The 17,340-nt window shown below is 40.6% G+C and overlaps 1 protein-coding gene across 4 annotated transcripts in view; it reads right to left on the bottom strand.

Moving 5' to 3' along the window:
- Positions 1 to 17,340, bottom strand: part of RBFOX1 (RNA binding fox-1 homolog 1) — a 342,829-nt gene that overhangs the window by 50,938 nt on the left and 274,551 nt on the right. For all 4 annotated transcript variants that reach the window (XM_063100620.1, XM_063100621.1, XM_063100622.1 and 1 more), the window contains exon 9: positions 5,988 to 6,120. In XM_063100620.1, the coding sequence (XP_062956690.1) occupies positions 5,988 to 6,120 (133 nt within the window). The remainder of the gene's footprint in view (positions 1 to 5,987; positions 6,121 to 17,340) is intronic.

Raw genomic sequence — 17,340 nt, 5'->3', positions numbered from 1 at the left:
CAAGAATGTGTTCAAGTACTTTGTAAAGCCTCATCCAATAGGTGCACTTGAGATATCAGATACAAAAGGGAAGGACAGGGTTCATCTCTAGGAGGCGGCTATAGATAAATTAACCACAGCACAGTCACCAGAGAAGGGAGTTGCTGTCTCGTATTGAACAGGTGCAGTCCTATTTTAATGTAGAGATGGTCTGTCTAGCTATGCAAAGGTAATTGTATCACTTGTCAATCACTTTGGAATGCGATATTCTTTTGCAAGAACATAATGCAAATGCACATCTCATTTTCTTAGAAAAGTAATAGCAGTAGCAGTAGTTAAATATTTGGATGAATGCAGGCAGGAAATGATTGCAATACTGCAAATTAGTTTACTCAGGAGAAAAAAAAAAAAACAAGGAATGAATGAAAGTATTGGATGTCCCAAACTATACAATCTGTTTTTGTGACATAATATATACCAACATCAAATATATTCCTGGAGGAAAGGCTATTTAAAACTACTCTACCCTGCTGCCCCTTCCAACTGGAAAATAAATTAAATTTTTTAATGTGTTCAAATATAGCTGTTTTTGAGGATATCGGGTGGGTCCATGAACTCATTGCTATTTGTATAGAATTGTGTGTGTCTGTGTGTCTCTACACAAAGATTTCCTTATGGAAAATTCATATTTTTAATCAAATTATCAAAGGCATCTGTGAAATCCCACTACTCCCCACCCCAACCAAAAAAATATAATAATAATAATAATAAAGCTTTAAGAAACACTAATTTATGGTGTTTGTCTATAAATTCACCAGAGTCCTTTTTGGTTACAATTTAAAACTGGCTAAAAATTTGAATAAGAAATCACATACATCCCTGCAAAATAAAGCAAAAAAAACCCAGAGAGGATTCTGGAAAGTATTCTGAGAATGAATAATGATAACATTAGTTCCTAGTGTTTGTATTAATAAAGTTTCTGAGCATCAGATAAAACAGGTTAAGGATTAGACATTTAGGAAGTAAAACCAGAAAGCATGGATGATTTATATACAGAAGGATTTACACACACAGTCCCAGAGATTGGTGTCAGAGGATTTTTAGGACCTAACCTGAAAACATCCCCAAAGGATCTGCTTCTGGGTTCTATTTTTGCACTGGCCAACATTAAGAAGTTTTCTCCTGGGATATTACCTTATTTCTTATACCCAAAATAGCAAAGAGTTTCCTAAAAATACTTTTCAAGGTAACTTTGGGAAGCTGTACACAGATGTGTCATAATTAATTACCTGAGAATGGGCAGAACATACTGCTCAAAGATAGCCAGAAAACCAAGAACAAAATGCTATAGCTGATGCCAGATGCTTAGGCTTAGATTAAAAAATAATAATAATCTCCTATGGTGCTGCATCAGAGCACCTTATTGTATCCCAATGCACTATGCATGGTACATCATAGGCACTTGGTAAGTAACTATTTAATAATTAACTAATTAATTAAGAACAAGAATTTGGTGAGGACAGTCTCATGGGGTTCCTCTAGGAGGGACTTGGGGTTTACCTGCTGTCTTCTAATACAGATGCTGTACTGAGTCTGCTGGGCCTTTCTCCAGTGCTTCTATCTGCCATCTTAATCCTCAGATCCTCAGCCTACAAGCTCCCTTAAATGGGAATTACCCAATAGGTAATTTCTCTCAAATATGAGTCATAGGAAGATAGACTGGACATTGTGACTTCTCTATCAAAATTTACTCCAGAATCAAATGCAAGGAGAAATACGAAAACCTTATCTATTCAGCTCTCTCTGAGAGTGTTCAGTAGATATATTTTATTTATAATCTATGCATTCCATGAACAATTGCAGTGCCTCTGTCCAAAATCATCTCTGTGGCTTGGGAGAAATGGAATTCTGTGAACTGCAGGTGCCCCTCAGCAAAGAGGTAAATAATGCATAGAGGGAGAGACATAAGATCTGCTCATGTACTCAGCACAGCAAAAGGGGATGTTTAGAAAGTGTATAGGTGCTGGTAAACAGTCAATAACAACATCAAACTCATCAGCGGTAGCTATAGTTCACTATGCACATGTCATAGCATGGACCTTACTTAGCTGTAATCTTACATGGATCTCCCTAGTTCACCCTCTATCAACCCTATGGGGTTAGGAGCATTCTTCACTCTCCTGTTAAGGAAACTGTATCTATAGAGGTTAAATAAGCTATCCAGGTTAGTATGAGAGAGAATATGCTCATCTGCTCCAAAGTCCACATCTTTCTAGGACTGTAGAAGTCCTGTAGACTGTGTAGACACTACTTGCCAACTCATTGCCCAGTTTCCTCATGTTGGCACTCAATAGGGAGTTGGCTGGCGAGGTATAAAATTTTCTACTTGTTCCTATGATCCCTCCACAGTCCACAGTAGGGTCCCAGCCCCTGGAGAAATAATCATGCATTAATGTACCAACACATTTCTATTTAGGCACATGAGAGAAAAAAATAGAATAAGAAAAAAAAAATAGAATAAGAACTTTACATAACCAATGTTCCAGCATGGAGGGGCTTCAGAAAATATCAGAACATGAAGGAAAAAAAAAAAGTCGAATCAATAAAAGGAAAGAGATGAGTGTAAGTGCACCCTCAGTGAATCTTCCTGTGTGACTATCTTGATGTTGGATATTTCTAACAGTCACCCAAGGTTCCACAAATGTAGACATGGAGGTTCTGCAAAATATATATTTTTTCGGTCTCCCAGGGGAGAAAGATATGGAAACCACACACTGATCTAGGATAAATGACACATTTTGGGTTCAGATTTTAGTAAAACTATAGATTCATACTGGATACTTCATGAAGAACAGAGGTTTACGTTGGCAGCTAGATTTACCTTTGATTGGTGACAACAGGAAAAAATAAATAAATCCTTCCTTGACAAATGCAGTTTGCTAGGCGACATCTTAGAAAAGATGGGGATCACTGGGTGTAGTGGGTAATTACAGAATGAGATCTTAACGTGACAATTTAGGAAATGACTGGACTTAAGTGTATCCCATATTTCTTCTCTCCTGGGAAGTCTTCTCTCAATACCCAAGCTAAGCTAACGACACTTCCATGGTGCTCACACAACACCCCACCTTATCACCTATCACGTTAATTTAAACTGCTAGCTTGTATGTCACCCCTTCCCCAACCAGAAGAAATTCCTCCAAAGGTGCCTTTGTCTCTGTATCCTTAGAGTGCAGCAGTGCACAAAGCATCACAGTGCTAAGTACTGGGGTGCTGAGCTGAACTGGACTGGAATAAAGATGCCAGTCAAACCTAGAAATCTTCCTCCACAGGACTCTGAAGACAAAAGGCTAGAGGAAATCCACGCTATCTCTGGACCACCTGAATCGTGATGATGTCACCTCCTGGAAACAGGAGTGAGTTTCCAACCTCTTTGTTACTTGCTTCTACTCCACACAAGATCGGGGCTCTCTCTCCTCCAGCCAGTCCCTGCTCTGTGTCCTACACTGTTCTTTTCCTTTTGAAGAGGAGATGGCCCACTGCCATCTCCTGTAGCCTAAGCTAAACACTACAGAGGAAAAAGGAAATCTTTGTTTAAGATGCTGCGTTCAAACTTTTTCATTCTGCGCCAATGCACTCAGGTCAGTTTGTAATCCACTGAAACACCCAGGAAACCAGCTGAGTTTCCACCTTTTCACTCAGCACTTTGCTCTTATAGATTCTTCCAGACATGAACACCTGCCACCCCCACCCTCTGCCACTCCTACTGCCTCTCTGTTGAGAATTCTATTTTACTTTTAAGCATGGTTTCAGAATTCTAGCCATAATATTGTCCGCAAAGAGGCATGATGCACCAATATAGCCAAAATAATGACAAATATGACTGGAATATCAAAATCAAATCCCATCCTAGGTAGTCACAAACACATTGATTCTCCATTTGGAAATGCCTGTGTCTGTCCCTGGCAAACATGATATTAATTAGTTATGCATGGTTATTCCATTCATTATAAGTTAGCAAATTTCAATTTTACAGCAGGTGTGTTATTCTGAGATTTTTATAAATCATTCATGTGAGGATAAGCCATATAATTTTACTTTAATGTTTTTTTCTTCTGTTTAATATAGTAGTGAGATACTGAGAGTATATATACCAAAAAGCTACAATTACCAAATACTGAGATAACAATGATTTTCAGACAAACTGATGTGGTATAAATGTGCAATTTTGCATTTATGGCTTATAAATCTTGCTTTAGTAATTACATGGACCCAGAGGGTAATTTAGTCTTTTTACCTTCATAACTCATTATATGACCATGGGAATATCAAATCTTTATTTCTGCATCTCTTGATCTATAAAATGGGCCCAAAACTGAGGGGTTGGAGATGAAGATTGTACTATCAATGAGTCCTTATATCCCACTGTCAGATACATAAGACTTAGGACATGCAGATACATTTTTGAAGGGGTAGGGAGAATTGAGTGCCAATTTGTCCTTGGTTTGTTATTATCGACTTTCTTTTAAGAAAAAAATTTTTTTTCTTTTTTTTTTTTTGCTGTTGTTTTGACCTCTAAGAGAAGCTCAGAGTTGACCCAACTCTACTAACTACACAAGAAACTAGATGGGCATTGTCTTATTTCTTTGCCTTTATTTCCCTTCTTGATGATTTCCCCTAGTTTTATCTCTTTATATTCCAAATTCTGTTTTATTGTATTTATTGTTGAAACATTTCAAATGCTTTATTTTGGAATGGGTGAGATATAAATAAATAATGGGAAAAAAGGGTGTTTCCCTTTGTCATCAGTATAATAGAGAGATGGTCTAGGTTGATTCAGACTTTCTAAAAGACTTATAAGTAAGAGAGCTATAAAAGTAGTGTTTGACCCTTTTCACACAGCCCTGAATGCAGCCATACTTTTTTACAGAGCAGAAAGTCAGTCACTAGCCAGGGAAGAGTCATGTCATACACTCTAGGATACAGCTGAGATTTACATAGAGCAAGGTTTCTCAACTACGGCATGATTGACATTTTGAGCCTGATAACTCTTTGTGGTGGAGGGACTGTCCTGTGCATTGTAGGAAGTTTAGCAGCATTCTGGACTCCCCCCAGTAGATGCTATTGCACCTCTCCACTCTTGTTGTGACAACCAAATATGTCTCTAGACCTTGCAAATGTCTCCTGGTATAGAACCACTGCTTTAGAGGTATCCCTCTTTCTCTGACCCCAGGGGTGCAGGAATGTTCTACCAGGATCCCTAACAGAAGGGCAGAGAGAGCAGTAACTTCAGGACTGCCACCCACCACACCAGCACCATCTTTTTTGAGCAACCACCACCATTCCTTGATATTCCATAGCAAAGGCCATGCACAGAAGGACCAAACCGGCAACAGGAAACAGATCAATTTGCATTTCCCACCCCCTCAGAGGAGAAAGAAACACAAATGCCACTTTGGAAAATGCAACCACAACACATCTTAATTCCAATCTCATTGAACTCTGAATGTTTGCCTTGGGCTCAACACCTAATTTTCTCTTCTCAGGCAAAGGTTCATAAACCTTGAAGCACAAGATGTCTTTGGGGAAGGAAGCAAGACCACCCCGGTGATTTTTATGTATGAATACCCCACGTCCCTCCCTGAAGGAATTCAAGGGGCAAACGTGGTCCAACCTCCTTAACAACCAGATGCTTGCAATCATCAGAACTACATCTTTGGCTGTAACCATTTCTCTGTTCTCCAGCATTCAGTCTCAAAGAGAATTTACATAACAACATGTGACATGTAGAATGCTTAAAGGCACCAACCATGACAGGACAAATTACACTCATTTTTCAATACTCTTTGCAAGGTGCTCCACGGCAGGCGCGCACCGGGCTGCATGCTAGGGCGGTTCTGGTGGGGCAGTGAAGACCAGCATGCGCTCGCAAGCAGCTCCGTGCCTCTGGGAGGGGAGAGAGGGAGGACTGGTGCAAGGAGGCCCGCCTGGGAGGCTGCCCCACTTACCCGCCGTAGGCCGGGATCGGGGGCGGGGGAGCCGCGGCTCTGAAGGTGTTGTACACGGTGCGGCCGCGGCCTCGCAGATGCGCCCCTCGGTAGGCGGCCGCTGCGGTGGCAGCTGGATACGGGAAGCCGGGCACTGCGGGGCGAGAGGAGAGAGCAGAGCGCAGGCCATCAGACGCACACCTGCCGTGGAGGGACCCGCCTGAGGACCCTCGTCCCCGCAGGGCCGAGGCAGGACCCCCCTCCCCCCACCGCCTCGCAGTAATCAGGAAGCAAAAACATCGGACTGATCGCAGCGCAGAGGCCAAAGTCGGATTCCAGGATGAGCTAATCAAGACATTGGTCCCTCTGCCCCGGAGAATAGGATAAATGACCAACATTTACAGAGAATTTTTAATGACAGGAGAAAAGCTAACTGCACAAACAAATTTTTAAAAAGGTAGATTGCAAGATGTATGTGCAATGTCGTTTCAATCATTATGTATCTGCATATATCATAAATCATATGCATATATATCAGGTGCATATATATCAATCTGTGTGTGTGTGTGTGTGTGTGTGTATACGAGGATATCTCAAAAAGTTCAGGGAAAATAGAATTAAAAAATAATATGGAGTTGGCCTATCAGATCAGTTGGTTAGAGCTCAGTGTTATAAAGCCAAGGTCAAGGGTTCAGATCCCCTTGTGGGTCAGCAGCCAAAAAAAAAAAAAAAAAAAAGGATAATGTAGTCTTTCCATGAACTTTTTGAAGAACCTTTACATGTATGTATATGTGCATCAGAGTGCACAATATACATATGCGCATGTGTGTATATGTGTGTGCATGCTTATTTACATATTTATATCTGTGTGCATATTTGTACATACATATACACACATATTCCCACATGCTGGTAGTTATCTCTGGAGCAGAGCTGCATGAGTAAGTGTTAGTTTTTTATTCTTAGCTTCTCCCCCTTTCCATTTTTATTTATTTTCCGCATTTCCCTTTAGGGCATACAGTTCTTGTTAAAAACTTTTAGTTGAAGTATTCCTACAGACATACATCATGAATGTACAAACCCCACATTCCCCAAGAAATAGATCCTTACCAACACCTTATAAGCTCCTAACCTCCTGTGTAGCTTTTAAAAGCAAACACAGCCACCATAATTACATACAGAGAACTCTGGGAACTCACCTCTTAAAAAGAGTGTGGGCGAGTTTTGTTTCCTGGGGAATAATTCTCTAAGCAGGACGACTTTCTGAGGAGTCAGAAGAGTAATTAAGCCTGATAATTCCCCGAGATCTCCGATAATTATTTTTTTTGCCTTCTACCTGAAATGTCTTTCCAACATCACATGCAAATCCTAACTCAGCAGGACCCACGGAACCTTCTGGAAACCACTTCTGCCTTCAAGCTCCTTTTGCTTCTCTGAACCTCCCAGTGACTTCACTGGGCTGCCCATGCTTGCTCCATCCCACTAAGCAGCAGGCAGTGTTTCCCAAACCCATTTCATAGAGAGGGTGCTTTTCTGGGAAAACGCATTTAGGAAGCGGCTGTCCCAGAAGAGCATCAGAAAGGCTCAGAAAGACTTGCAGCAAAGGAAGCTCCTTGACTTAGTTGACCCAGCACACCTACACCTCCCTTTCCCAGACTTCTGCGGAACACCTAACCTCTCAGTCTGTTGCAGTTCACACATGTTAAAGTTGTCTTCACCTTGTATCCAACACTGCCAAGAGGGGCTTTGTCCCTTCCTACCTCCACCTTCAGCAGTAGGAGCATTTCACTCCATGTCTTCCCGGCCCTTCCAGAGTCCTTTCCACATACACTCATGCACAGACCCAGGTGAGGGTTGTGCAAGGAACAAAAAAGGCAAAAAAGGGAGTTGGAAGGAAAAAGAAAGTGTGCACAAGAGACCCCAGGGGACTCACTGCCTGCTCTCTAGGAGGCTGGGGAGGGTGGCTATGTGGTGACCCTGGAGGTCTAAGAATAATACCCACACCCATGGACAGACTATATGTGTGTCTACATGGCAGGAGGAGGGAGAGGGGGAAGGCATGGGTGGGGTTTCCCACAGAAGCCATTCCCAATTCCATACCACCCCATGGAATTGTATGGGCTGGAATAAAACCCTTGAATCTGAAGTGAAGACTAATTGCGTATTTCTATCTGGAATTCTGCGTGTGTTTTTGAATGTCCAACAGTTATCTTGTTTTATGGATTCTGCCACAACTTTCTCTCACAATGGATAAACTGCCAGATTTGTAGAACCAAGCCAGAATAATTCTATATTTCTGTTTGTATTTGAGAAGACTCTAAAGGTTATTTTTATTTTTTTAAGTTGTTGTTAAAGGCAAATCATGCAGTTTTATTTAACTCTCTTGCCAGCCTCTAGCACCTGAATTTAGCTGGATCACATTTCAACTAACATGCTTAAAATTGCAGAAAGGTGTGGATCTTCATGGGGAAAGCAGGTAAATCCTAATTTCATAAAAGCCCAGAAGTAATGAGACAGGAGACACTTATTTCAGGACTGGGGAGAAAATGAGTAAGAATGCCTTTGACTCAGTATCTACGTTGCCACAGTTCAAATATTAAGTTTTCATAGGAACACCCCGGATTTTGAAATAAAGAAAATGAAAAATTCACAATCTGGCAGAGCAGCTGGCTGCCTGTGTGAAGAAACATGGTAATTATGCTGACCCATTCATTATCACTGGCTACAGTGCCGTGCCAGCTCGACAAGATCCCTCTCAGCGACAAGCAGGTTTTACAATAATTCTTGGAGGATTTAGATGTTGAGATAGAACATGAAACAGAAGCTCCGCAGCAGAGCGAGGGGAGCCCATGCTGTTAAAAGTGAAGAGCCAAGATTCCATTTCGTACCCTTTGTTACAGGGAACAAATCTTTCCTGATGCAGGATGAGGTATTTACAGGTCTTCCTATGAGGCTCTTTGGGCTGCTCCAAGCAGGGCACATTAGAGGAATTCTTATTTTGGTACAGGAACACAGGAAGGATAACAAATTGACTCCTGGCTTAAATGCCATCTTCCTGGGAGGCCAGGAACCCTTAGGCAAAACAAGGAGATTCCACAGATTATGTTTGGGGCAGAGGCTTCACGGACAAAGTGTATAGAATATTCAAGTCTCCCAGGTGGATGGATTTTTTGACTTTATCTTTCTTGTTAAGTTTGAGATGGTCAAGGGGTCCTTTCGTGGAGTCTCTAGTTAGTCATCCTCATCAGTGAGCATTTCTTTCCTTCTTTCTATCTTAGTTACCTTTTTACCTGCCTATCCTTGCCCCTTCCTTTCTCTCTCCCTCTTGTCTGTCCTTCCTTCCTTCCTTCCTTCCTTCCTTCCTTCCTTCCTTCCTTCCTTCCTTCCTTCCTTCCTTCCTTCCTTCCTTCCTTCCTTCCTTTTCTCCCTCTCTTCCATCCTGTCCTTTCTCCCTCCTTCCCTTTATTTCCTTCCTTCCTTCCTTTTCTCCCTCTCTTCCATCCTGTCCTTTCTCCCTCCTTCCCTTTATTTCCTTCCTTCTTTCCCTCTCTTCTTCTTTGCTCCTTTCATTCTTTCCTTCCTTCATTTTCCTCCTTCCTTCCATTTTTTTCTTTCAAACTTCCTTTTGAAGAAGGCTGCCCCAATCCTCCCCCACTGCACATAAAAACAAAGTAGCTTTGATCACAGAAATGAAGAAGGGCTCTCACCAGTGCCAGAACACAAGATCCTTGAAGGCAGTGATCTCCACCTGTTCCGCTCATTGATTTAGACGAGTGCCCCACATGGAGCAGGTATTAGGTGCCTAACCCTGCACCTGGAGGCCTTGTCAGTGGTTAACCAATGTTCATTGCATTCCTTCTTTTTTTTATTGAAACATAACTGATTGTACATATCTATGAGGTACAGGGTTGAAATGTCTCCTTCCTTCCGAGAGATGAGACCCCGCTCCTCTTCCCTGTTCACCTTTTATAACGCTGCACTGTATACAAAGTGGCCTCCCCAGAATTTGCAGATAAGCAGTGTGCAAGCAGCAAAACTGGATCTCAGTCATGATTTCTAGAAAGACACTGTCTACCTCTATGCTTGTAGGTGTGGGATTGGCCCAGAAAATGCAACCAGACTCAGAATATTTGTGATTCCAATGGTAGAGAAGATTGCTTGAACAAATGTGTTGTACTCGGAATTATCAGAGCCTTCAATTCACTTCAATTCACTTTTATTGCAGCACAGTGTCAGAGTTTAAAACTGTTTCTTGTTTTGGGAAAAAGCAGGACTCAAACATTTCCCCCAGACAGGTGATACCTATTAAGATGTATTCAGTCACATTTCTTCCTCCAAATAGTACCAGACAATATTCTCTGATAACATTGGTCCCAGGAAACAATAAATGTGTGCAAAAAGAAACAACAGAAAATAACCCCTTTTATAATCCCAAACTTATCTGATTTGTAGCTGTGTCTTCTGTGTTTCTCCTCATATCTATTAGAAGATTTTCCCCCCAGTGGTTGGTTTAGGACAGATTGGCTCTTTTCTCATGCCACCACAACAAAGGGTCAATTTCAAGCACAAAAAATAAGTAAATAAATAAATAAATAAATAAATAAATAATAAATATAAATAAATAAAAAAGCACACACTATTTGTCAAACTTCCTTTAGACTCAACCTGGGATGGAAAGAAATATATTTCTCTTACTTGCCTACCAGGTGTGGTGACTTATAGATGCTGGAATATGGTTAAATGTGTATTTGAAGCAATTACCTGGACAGATGATTCAGATACACATTAAACAAGACCAAAATGGTTTTATCCTTCAAACATATAGCAAGAAAATATCTTAATCATATGTTTACTTTGTGGCATGACACTTATCTTTTGTTGAGTGAAAGTTGTCATGTCTATCAGTAACCCAGTTCAGGAGTTTGGATCCATTAAGAAGGCAATAAATATTTAATCAATCCAATGCAGAACAGCAAAGGGAAAAACAATGTCCTCTCCATTTCTGGAATGGAGTAAAGCAATGTTGAAGTAAAAGTCATAAACCTGTCACCCTGAGTAATATTTTTTAACTGCCTCTTTGTTAATTAAAGAACAATGTTAGGGGGAAAAAAAGACACCACATTATAGGCATTTCTGAACCTCGAGAGTGGAGTTCGACTTCTTTCTAGTTGACCTTCAGGTTAATAAACAGGTAAACAGACCATCACTGAGGAACAACAGAAAGAATTCAGGTCTATTTGTGGACATAGTATAAATCCTGAGTTCTTGGCACGAAGGAGACATGGGAGGGAAAACCCATAGCTTCATTATACTGGAAAGGTTCTCTCTTAAACCTTATCCAGCATGAATCAAAGTGAAAAATCTGGTATCACTGCAAGGAAAATTGGATTTAGCTCATAAGCTAAAAATGAATTTCTTGCAACAAAAACAGGGCAAGAGCTTTTGGAGCAAATAGCAATTGCACATCTTGTTGACGAATCAACATCCTCAGCCTACGCACTCTCACTCGTCAGCGAGATTTATATCCAAAGCAGAATTGGGGGAGGTTAGTGGAGTAACCATCTCAGATCTTGGGAATAAGGAGTTTCAAACCATGGAACTCAATGAAATGGAAACTTCAGGGATCTAACAAGAGGCATGCTGTGATCTGCTCAAGTATCAAAGCAAATCAACATTTTAATCGGAAGATGTGTGGGTGTATCAACCAGCAAAATGGGCCATTTACCAAAGTGTCAACTGCTTACTGCCTTTTTCCCCTCAAAGACGAAGACCCCCACCTCCCACATCAAATGAGATCTGCATTCAGTGTATTTACAGTGACTAGTGCGTCTTCTTCTCCTCTGTCTCTTTTTTGAACACAATGCTTATCTTGGAAAATAAACACAAATGAGATCATCGTACCAGCCCAGAAATCCCAAGAGAAGAAACACAAAACCAGTGGAAAATACTTGAGGGTTATAAACTGCATATTAAAGTTTTAGAGCTCTGGGAGAAATGGAAGAGTAGCAGATGCAAAACCCAATAGGGGGGCAGATTCTGCATCAAAGCCATAAAAATACACAACCGCTTTAATGGGCATTTGTGTGCTGGTTTGAATTTGCAGGAGCTTGCCAGATGCCCCGCAAAAGGTGTACTGACAGAATGGAAGAGGGGCTCTCTCTTTGTCCCACTCCCCCTCTCTCTTTGCTCCATAATGCCACCTTTCCCCACTCTTTGAAGGTTTCAAAATTGAGAGATGTTCACCTTAATTTGGAGGTTGAATTGGGCTGTGGGTAATTTATTGTAGGAAATAATCACTTACACGATTCCAGGGGGTGCAGATGTGCTTTCAACAGCAGGTTCACATTTTTGCAGGATTCCCCTTGGGGGAACTCCCATTCTACATGCTGGACCATAAATTAAGAAGTGGCATAATAGGTAACATACTGAGGGGAGATAAACAGCCAGCCATAGCTCATGGAGCAGCAATTTCAGGAGCATGGTGTTGTGCGATAAACATTATGATCAACAGTCAAAAAATCTGATTATTTTTCCAAATGGCAAAAAATGTTTGCTCCTTTTTTCAAAACGAATCTCAAATAAAAGTACATCAAATTGGTTTTTAACACAGGGTTTACACACAACTAGGTCACTCTCTTTAAATGGCGTTCAATGTAAAATTTAATACAATTGATCTTATTTAAGTTCTCGGTCAGAACAAAAATGGAAAAGCTTTCAATTTTAAAAAATCCAATAATTTCAGGGTTTGGGGAAAAAAAGGGGTGGAGGGCTCTCTCCTTTCAGTCATTTACAGAAAGACCAAAAGAGCCACTTAATTTGTGGAATCTCTGGTTCACATATTCACATATATTTATCCCTGAAACACACATTTGGGATCAACTCTTGTTTCAGTATAAAATTATGTTGATATTAAATACTGCTGTTTAGAAGTGAATAAATCTACATTTTGGACAAACAGTTCCTTATAGGACATCCTCATTTGAAATGCATTGAATAGGAAAACAAAAATTTCTAATTAATGTACAAGCCTAATCACCATTCTCCACATGGAAGAGTAATTTTTCACTGTTCATTTGCTTGGTTTAATCTCAAAACTGACATAACAGAAATGCAATGTCCTATAAATCTCCGCTCATTTGTTTCTTTAATATTCATATTCCATTGAACTGCAGCTGCTTGTTGCTGCAGTCTATTACAACATGCAAAAGTGTCGATAAAAATACCATGAAAAGCAAGTTGTGTTTCTTCCTGGCTGTGTGTGCCATTTATTTGGGGAAAGACAATAAATGGTTCGTGGATTGTCCCTCGGCCTGCTGCTTGGTGGGTGATTAGTGATTAATTACCTTGCAGCAAATTGACATGGCACAAGGAAATTGACACAGCCCTGATTAATTAACTTTTTATGGGCGGTAGTTACTCACAAAACACTGCGCACCATAATTGAATCTCTTTATATAACGTCATGGTACAAAAGTTTTAGTCAAATCCAAATTAGCCAGAAGTTTCTAGGCTGTTATAGGTCTGATTAGGATGCATTGAGGGAATTAGTAAGAACTTGAACTTGGAGGGAAATGCACATTTGTGAAGGGAAAAAAAAGACAGGGACACTCTACTGGCCTGATTGCCCAAGTTGAATCTATTGATCTAAATCTCTACTTCGGCTGGACTTCGGGAGGCTAAAATGTCTCATTTTTCTTCAGCCTCACTTAACTCTGCTTCTCAGTTCTTTTATGGGTTCTTTCTCCTTTCTCCAGTCTCTAAAAGTTAACTTGATTCCTAAATATTGGTTCAAACATTACCTCCTCCAAGGTCCTTATTTCTTGATCTTATTTCCTATATTCTGACCCCCACAAATGTCACCATTATATTACCCTGTTGCTTTTTTTCCCTCTACACTTATCTGTTTTTTATCACTTCGTTTGATTTCAACTTCATGACACATCTCTGTGTTGGGATGCCCTAAGGACTATATCTTTTGTCACTACTGTGTCTCCAGCACAAGAAGATAACCTGGCACAAGGGAATCATTAAAATGCATGTTCATTCTATTGTCAGATAAACTTAGAATGCCATAGTAGTTCAGTTACAGAGGAGAATGGGTAGTGGTCCTTGAACTTGTAACAGTTGCTAAGATGCTGCTTATGATGGATAAATATTCTACAAGAAACTCTAGGTTAGTGATGATGTTAATGATGAGGGATTCTGGACTTCACCTGTCTAAAAACTCAGGCAGTGATAACTGCAGCAATCCAAGCCGAGATGTGATTACAGTTGACAAAATTCCAATTTCCTATAATCCATTATTGGATAGAGGAGATTCAGCTGCATAATGATAACAGCCAGCATTTACTAACACTTGTTGATTGTCTGACCCACACATTAGTCCACTAACTCTTCACAAAACCATAGGAACCAGGACTATTGCTAACCTCACTCTCCTAGAGAGGAAATGAAGGTATAGCACAGCTTAGGTATGTGCCCAATTATGTGAACTCAGGCAGCCTGACACAAGAGCCTATGATCTTACCTATCACCCAACACAAAGGTATCCCCAGTTAGCTTTGGAAAAAAACCTTTCTGCTTCTACTCTATCCATGTTCCTTAGAGTCTCTCAAATTGGCTTCCCTCATATCACTCATACAATCTGCTACATGGTCTCGCCAGATCCACACTGCATCTGAGACAGCCAGCCTCAATCTATCATGGACTGGGTTAATTTGCAGAGGAATCTGTTGACAAGCCTCCCAGAGATCTCAATATGCTCCTCATTGGGGGTTGGGGGAAAATGTTGCAGGGTGTGCGTGTGTGCGTGTGCGTGTGTGTGTGTGTGTGTGTGATTTCTTCTGCTATGTATTTGTGTTTTGAGATTTCAAGACACCTGGAAAGGCTTTGCTCCTTTTCTGCTAATTGGAAGCAAGCCATAGGGATCACTGCTGATTTATGTTCCTGATAAAGAGCCCAAAGGCAAGCTGTTTTCCTTCCCCACTGGCATGTAACTCCACATCTGGATGTAAGCCAGTGGGTCATACACAATCCAAAAATTGTGCATATGGACTATTTGAGCCATAGTGGTCAGGGTTACACTAGCGTGGTATTAGCGGAGGCCACTGTTCTATCCTGAAATCTAACTGCTCTCAAAATAATGAGCTCCTTATGACTAAATTCAACTAGAAATTTTGAATTTGGAGTATTGGAATAAAAATACTTATATCAGTTTTGGAAGTATGAATAAGAAACTTTCATAACATTTTGAGGTGTTGTATTTTTTTTTTCTGTATACAACCAATTTGTTAACATTGTTATCCAATATCGTTTTACTCCCAAATTCTTTTGAAATAAACCTCTTCCTTAAAAATAAAAGAAATGTGTCATCTAGGGAAAAAATGATAAATGAATACACTGGGGTTTACTCTGAGTAGTGAGTCTGGTGTTTCTAAAGCAGAAAGGTTCCCTAACTTAAAAAACAAATTCAAAAAGCAACAATAAAACCTGCATGCACCACTCACGCACATGGATATTCTCTGATCATTTAAGGTCTTTGCGACGTTGAGTGTTGAGTGAAGACGGCAGCCTTGGTTGTAACTAATTGCCACTCCTCACACTACTTCTGCTTACCTCCTGAAGTTAGCTGCTGTCTCATTCCTCCCAGGTTACAAATGGTCAGATTAATCCCACAGACATGTGGCAGATGACATGGCTGCTGGATGTAGTGATACGCTTTTACTGTGCAGAAGAGGTATTTGTGATCTGTCTACTCCCAGCTATTGACAATAACCGCCCCCACCCCCGGGCCCCCGGCAGGATTTTTGCAACATTTCATTCAGCAAAACAAGAATGAATCTCAATCTTGGAAGTGTTTAACTTGGCAGGACCGCAGAAGGCATTTGCAAAGGTGCTTTCTGTCATTCGAAGGAGTATTGTAGGCAGACTAAACCCTGAGATGCAGAGATCTATTTTAATTTAGATGAAGCAATTTGCCATCATCTATTCATTTGACAAAACCTGTACCAGTGTCAATTTAGTTGGTTATTTTTTTTCTAGGCAGTCATGAAAAAAAAATTTATATAAATAATTACTTTATCCAGTGCATATACACAATAAAGCTTCAATTGTTAAATCATTCGTGATCTATCTAACAGCTGGCTAAAACATCAAGCTTGGTGAATTGCCTCCTCAGGTAGGAAACAGGGCAAGTGAGATAAATTAGCTTCCTTATGCTGGGCTGAATTTCCCATAGTTCTTTAGAGCTGCTGGAGCTCCTGAACAGGAGGCCCCAAGAGGGGCTTGGCAGTGGCTCAGGGGATGGGGACATGATGCAAATCCATTTTTCATCCCATTTCAAGCCATCACTGCTTTAGGGATAGCTGGTCTGTTGGTGTTGAGGCCATCTGCTTTCATGCATTGGCTTTCAGACTTAAAGAAAGAAGTCCTGATCCTTTGATTAACACCCAAAGCAAACCTGGAGGACAGGTGCCATCTGAATCTAGACATCACCTGCCTGATATCTGAGCTGGAACCACTGACGTCCCCATAGAGAACAAACTCAAGGAATACCATTTAGAAATGGTCCAGCTGTCCAGCCACTGGACTAATATAAATCTTCCAAACCAGTTTCTTTAGTCAATTTTCAAAAATCATGGAGAAGATGGCTTCTAAGAAGAAAAGGGAAGGAGGAGCCATTTCTTTGAAAAGTTGTCATGCCTCCAGCAGGCTGAAAGTCTCTTTACACAAGCAATCTCATTTAATGTTAATGGGGAGGTAGGTATTCATAACTATTTATATGACAAAGACTTGGCCAGGGTCACATTGCTGTGGTACCATGATAACGTGCTCCCAGCTCAGCCTGGATCCACATCCTTTCACTAAGTCACACTGTAGCTCAAGGAGAAATTTGTAAACCCAATAGTGAGGACTAGGATTTGCCAGCCAAAAATAATCTTTTGGAAATGTTTCTTAGATCTGTAGCAAATAGTAAGGATGGGATGATGTATACCTACGGCCTGTTATGCCATTCACAACACATATGGTGGTTCTCATATGTTTGCCTGTTTGTTTTTACATAAAAAGAAATTAGGTGTCAAGAGCTTATGTTGCAAGCAAACAAAATCCAAGGAGACAGAGCTAAAATATGTGGCATATTATTTGGATCCTGAAATTGCATTTACTTAACACTGCCTCCAAGTTCTCCAGGAGCAATAAATCGCTTTTGGCATGACAGTTCTTTTATATAAACGAAAATATGATTTAAGAAAATGGTGTTTTTGGCATTCTTAGAGAAGCAAGTGTTTAAATTAACAATGCCAGGCTCTTCAATGGGAGTCAAGTTCAGTTTCTTTTCATACATCTCTGCACCAAGTGGGGCGATCTGTTTTTG

The sequence above is a fragment of the Cynocephalus volans genome, chromosome 6 (genome assembly GCF_027409185.1).
Source record: "Cynocephalus volans isolate mCynVol1 chromosome 6, mCynVol1.pri, whole genome shotgun sequence".
NCBI classification, from domain to species: Eukaryota; Metazoa; Chordata; class Mammalia; order Dermoptera; family Cynocephalidae; genus Cynocephalus; species Cynocephalus volans.
This window is presented reverse-complemented; position numbering and strand designations above follow the sequence as displayed.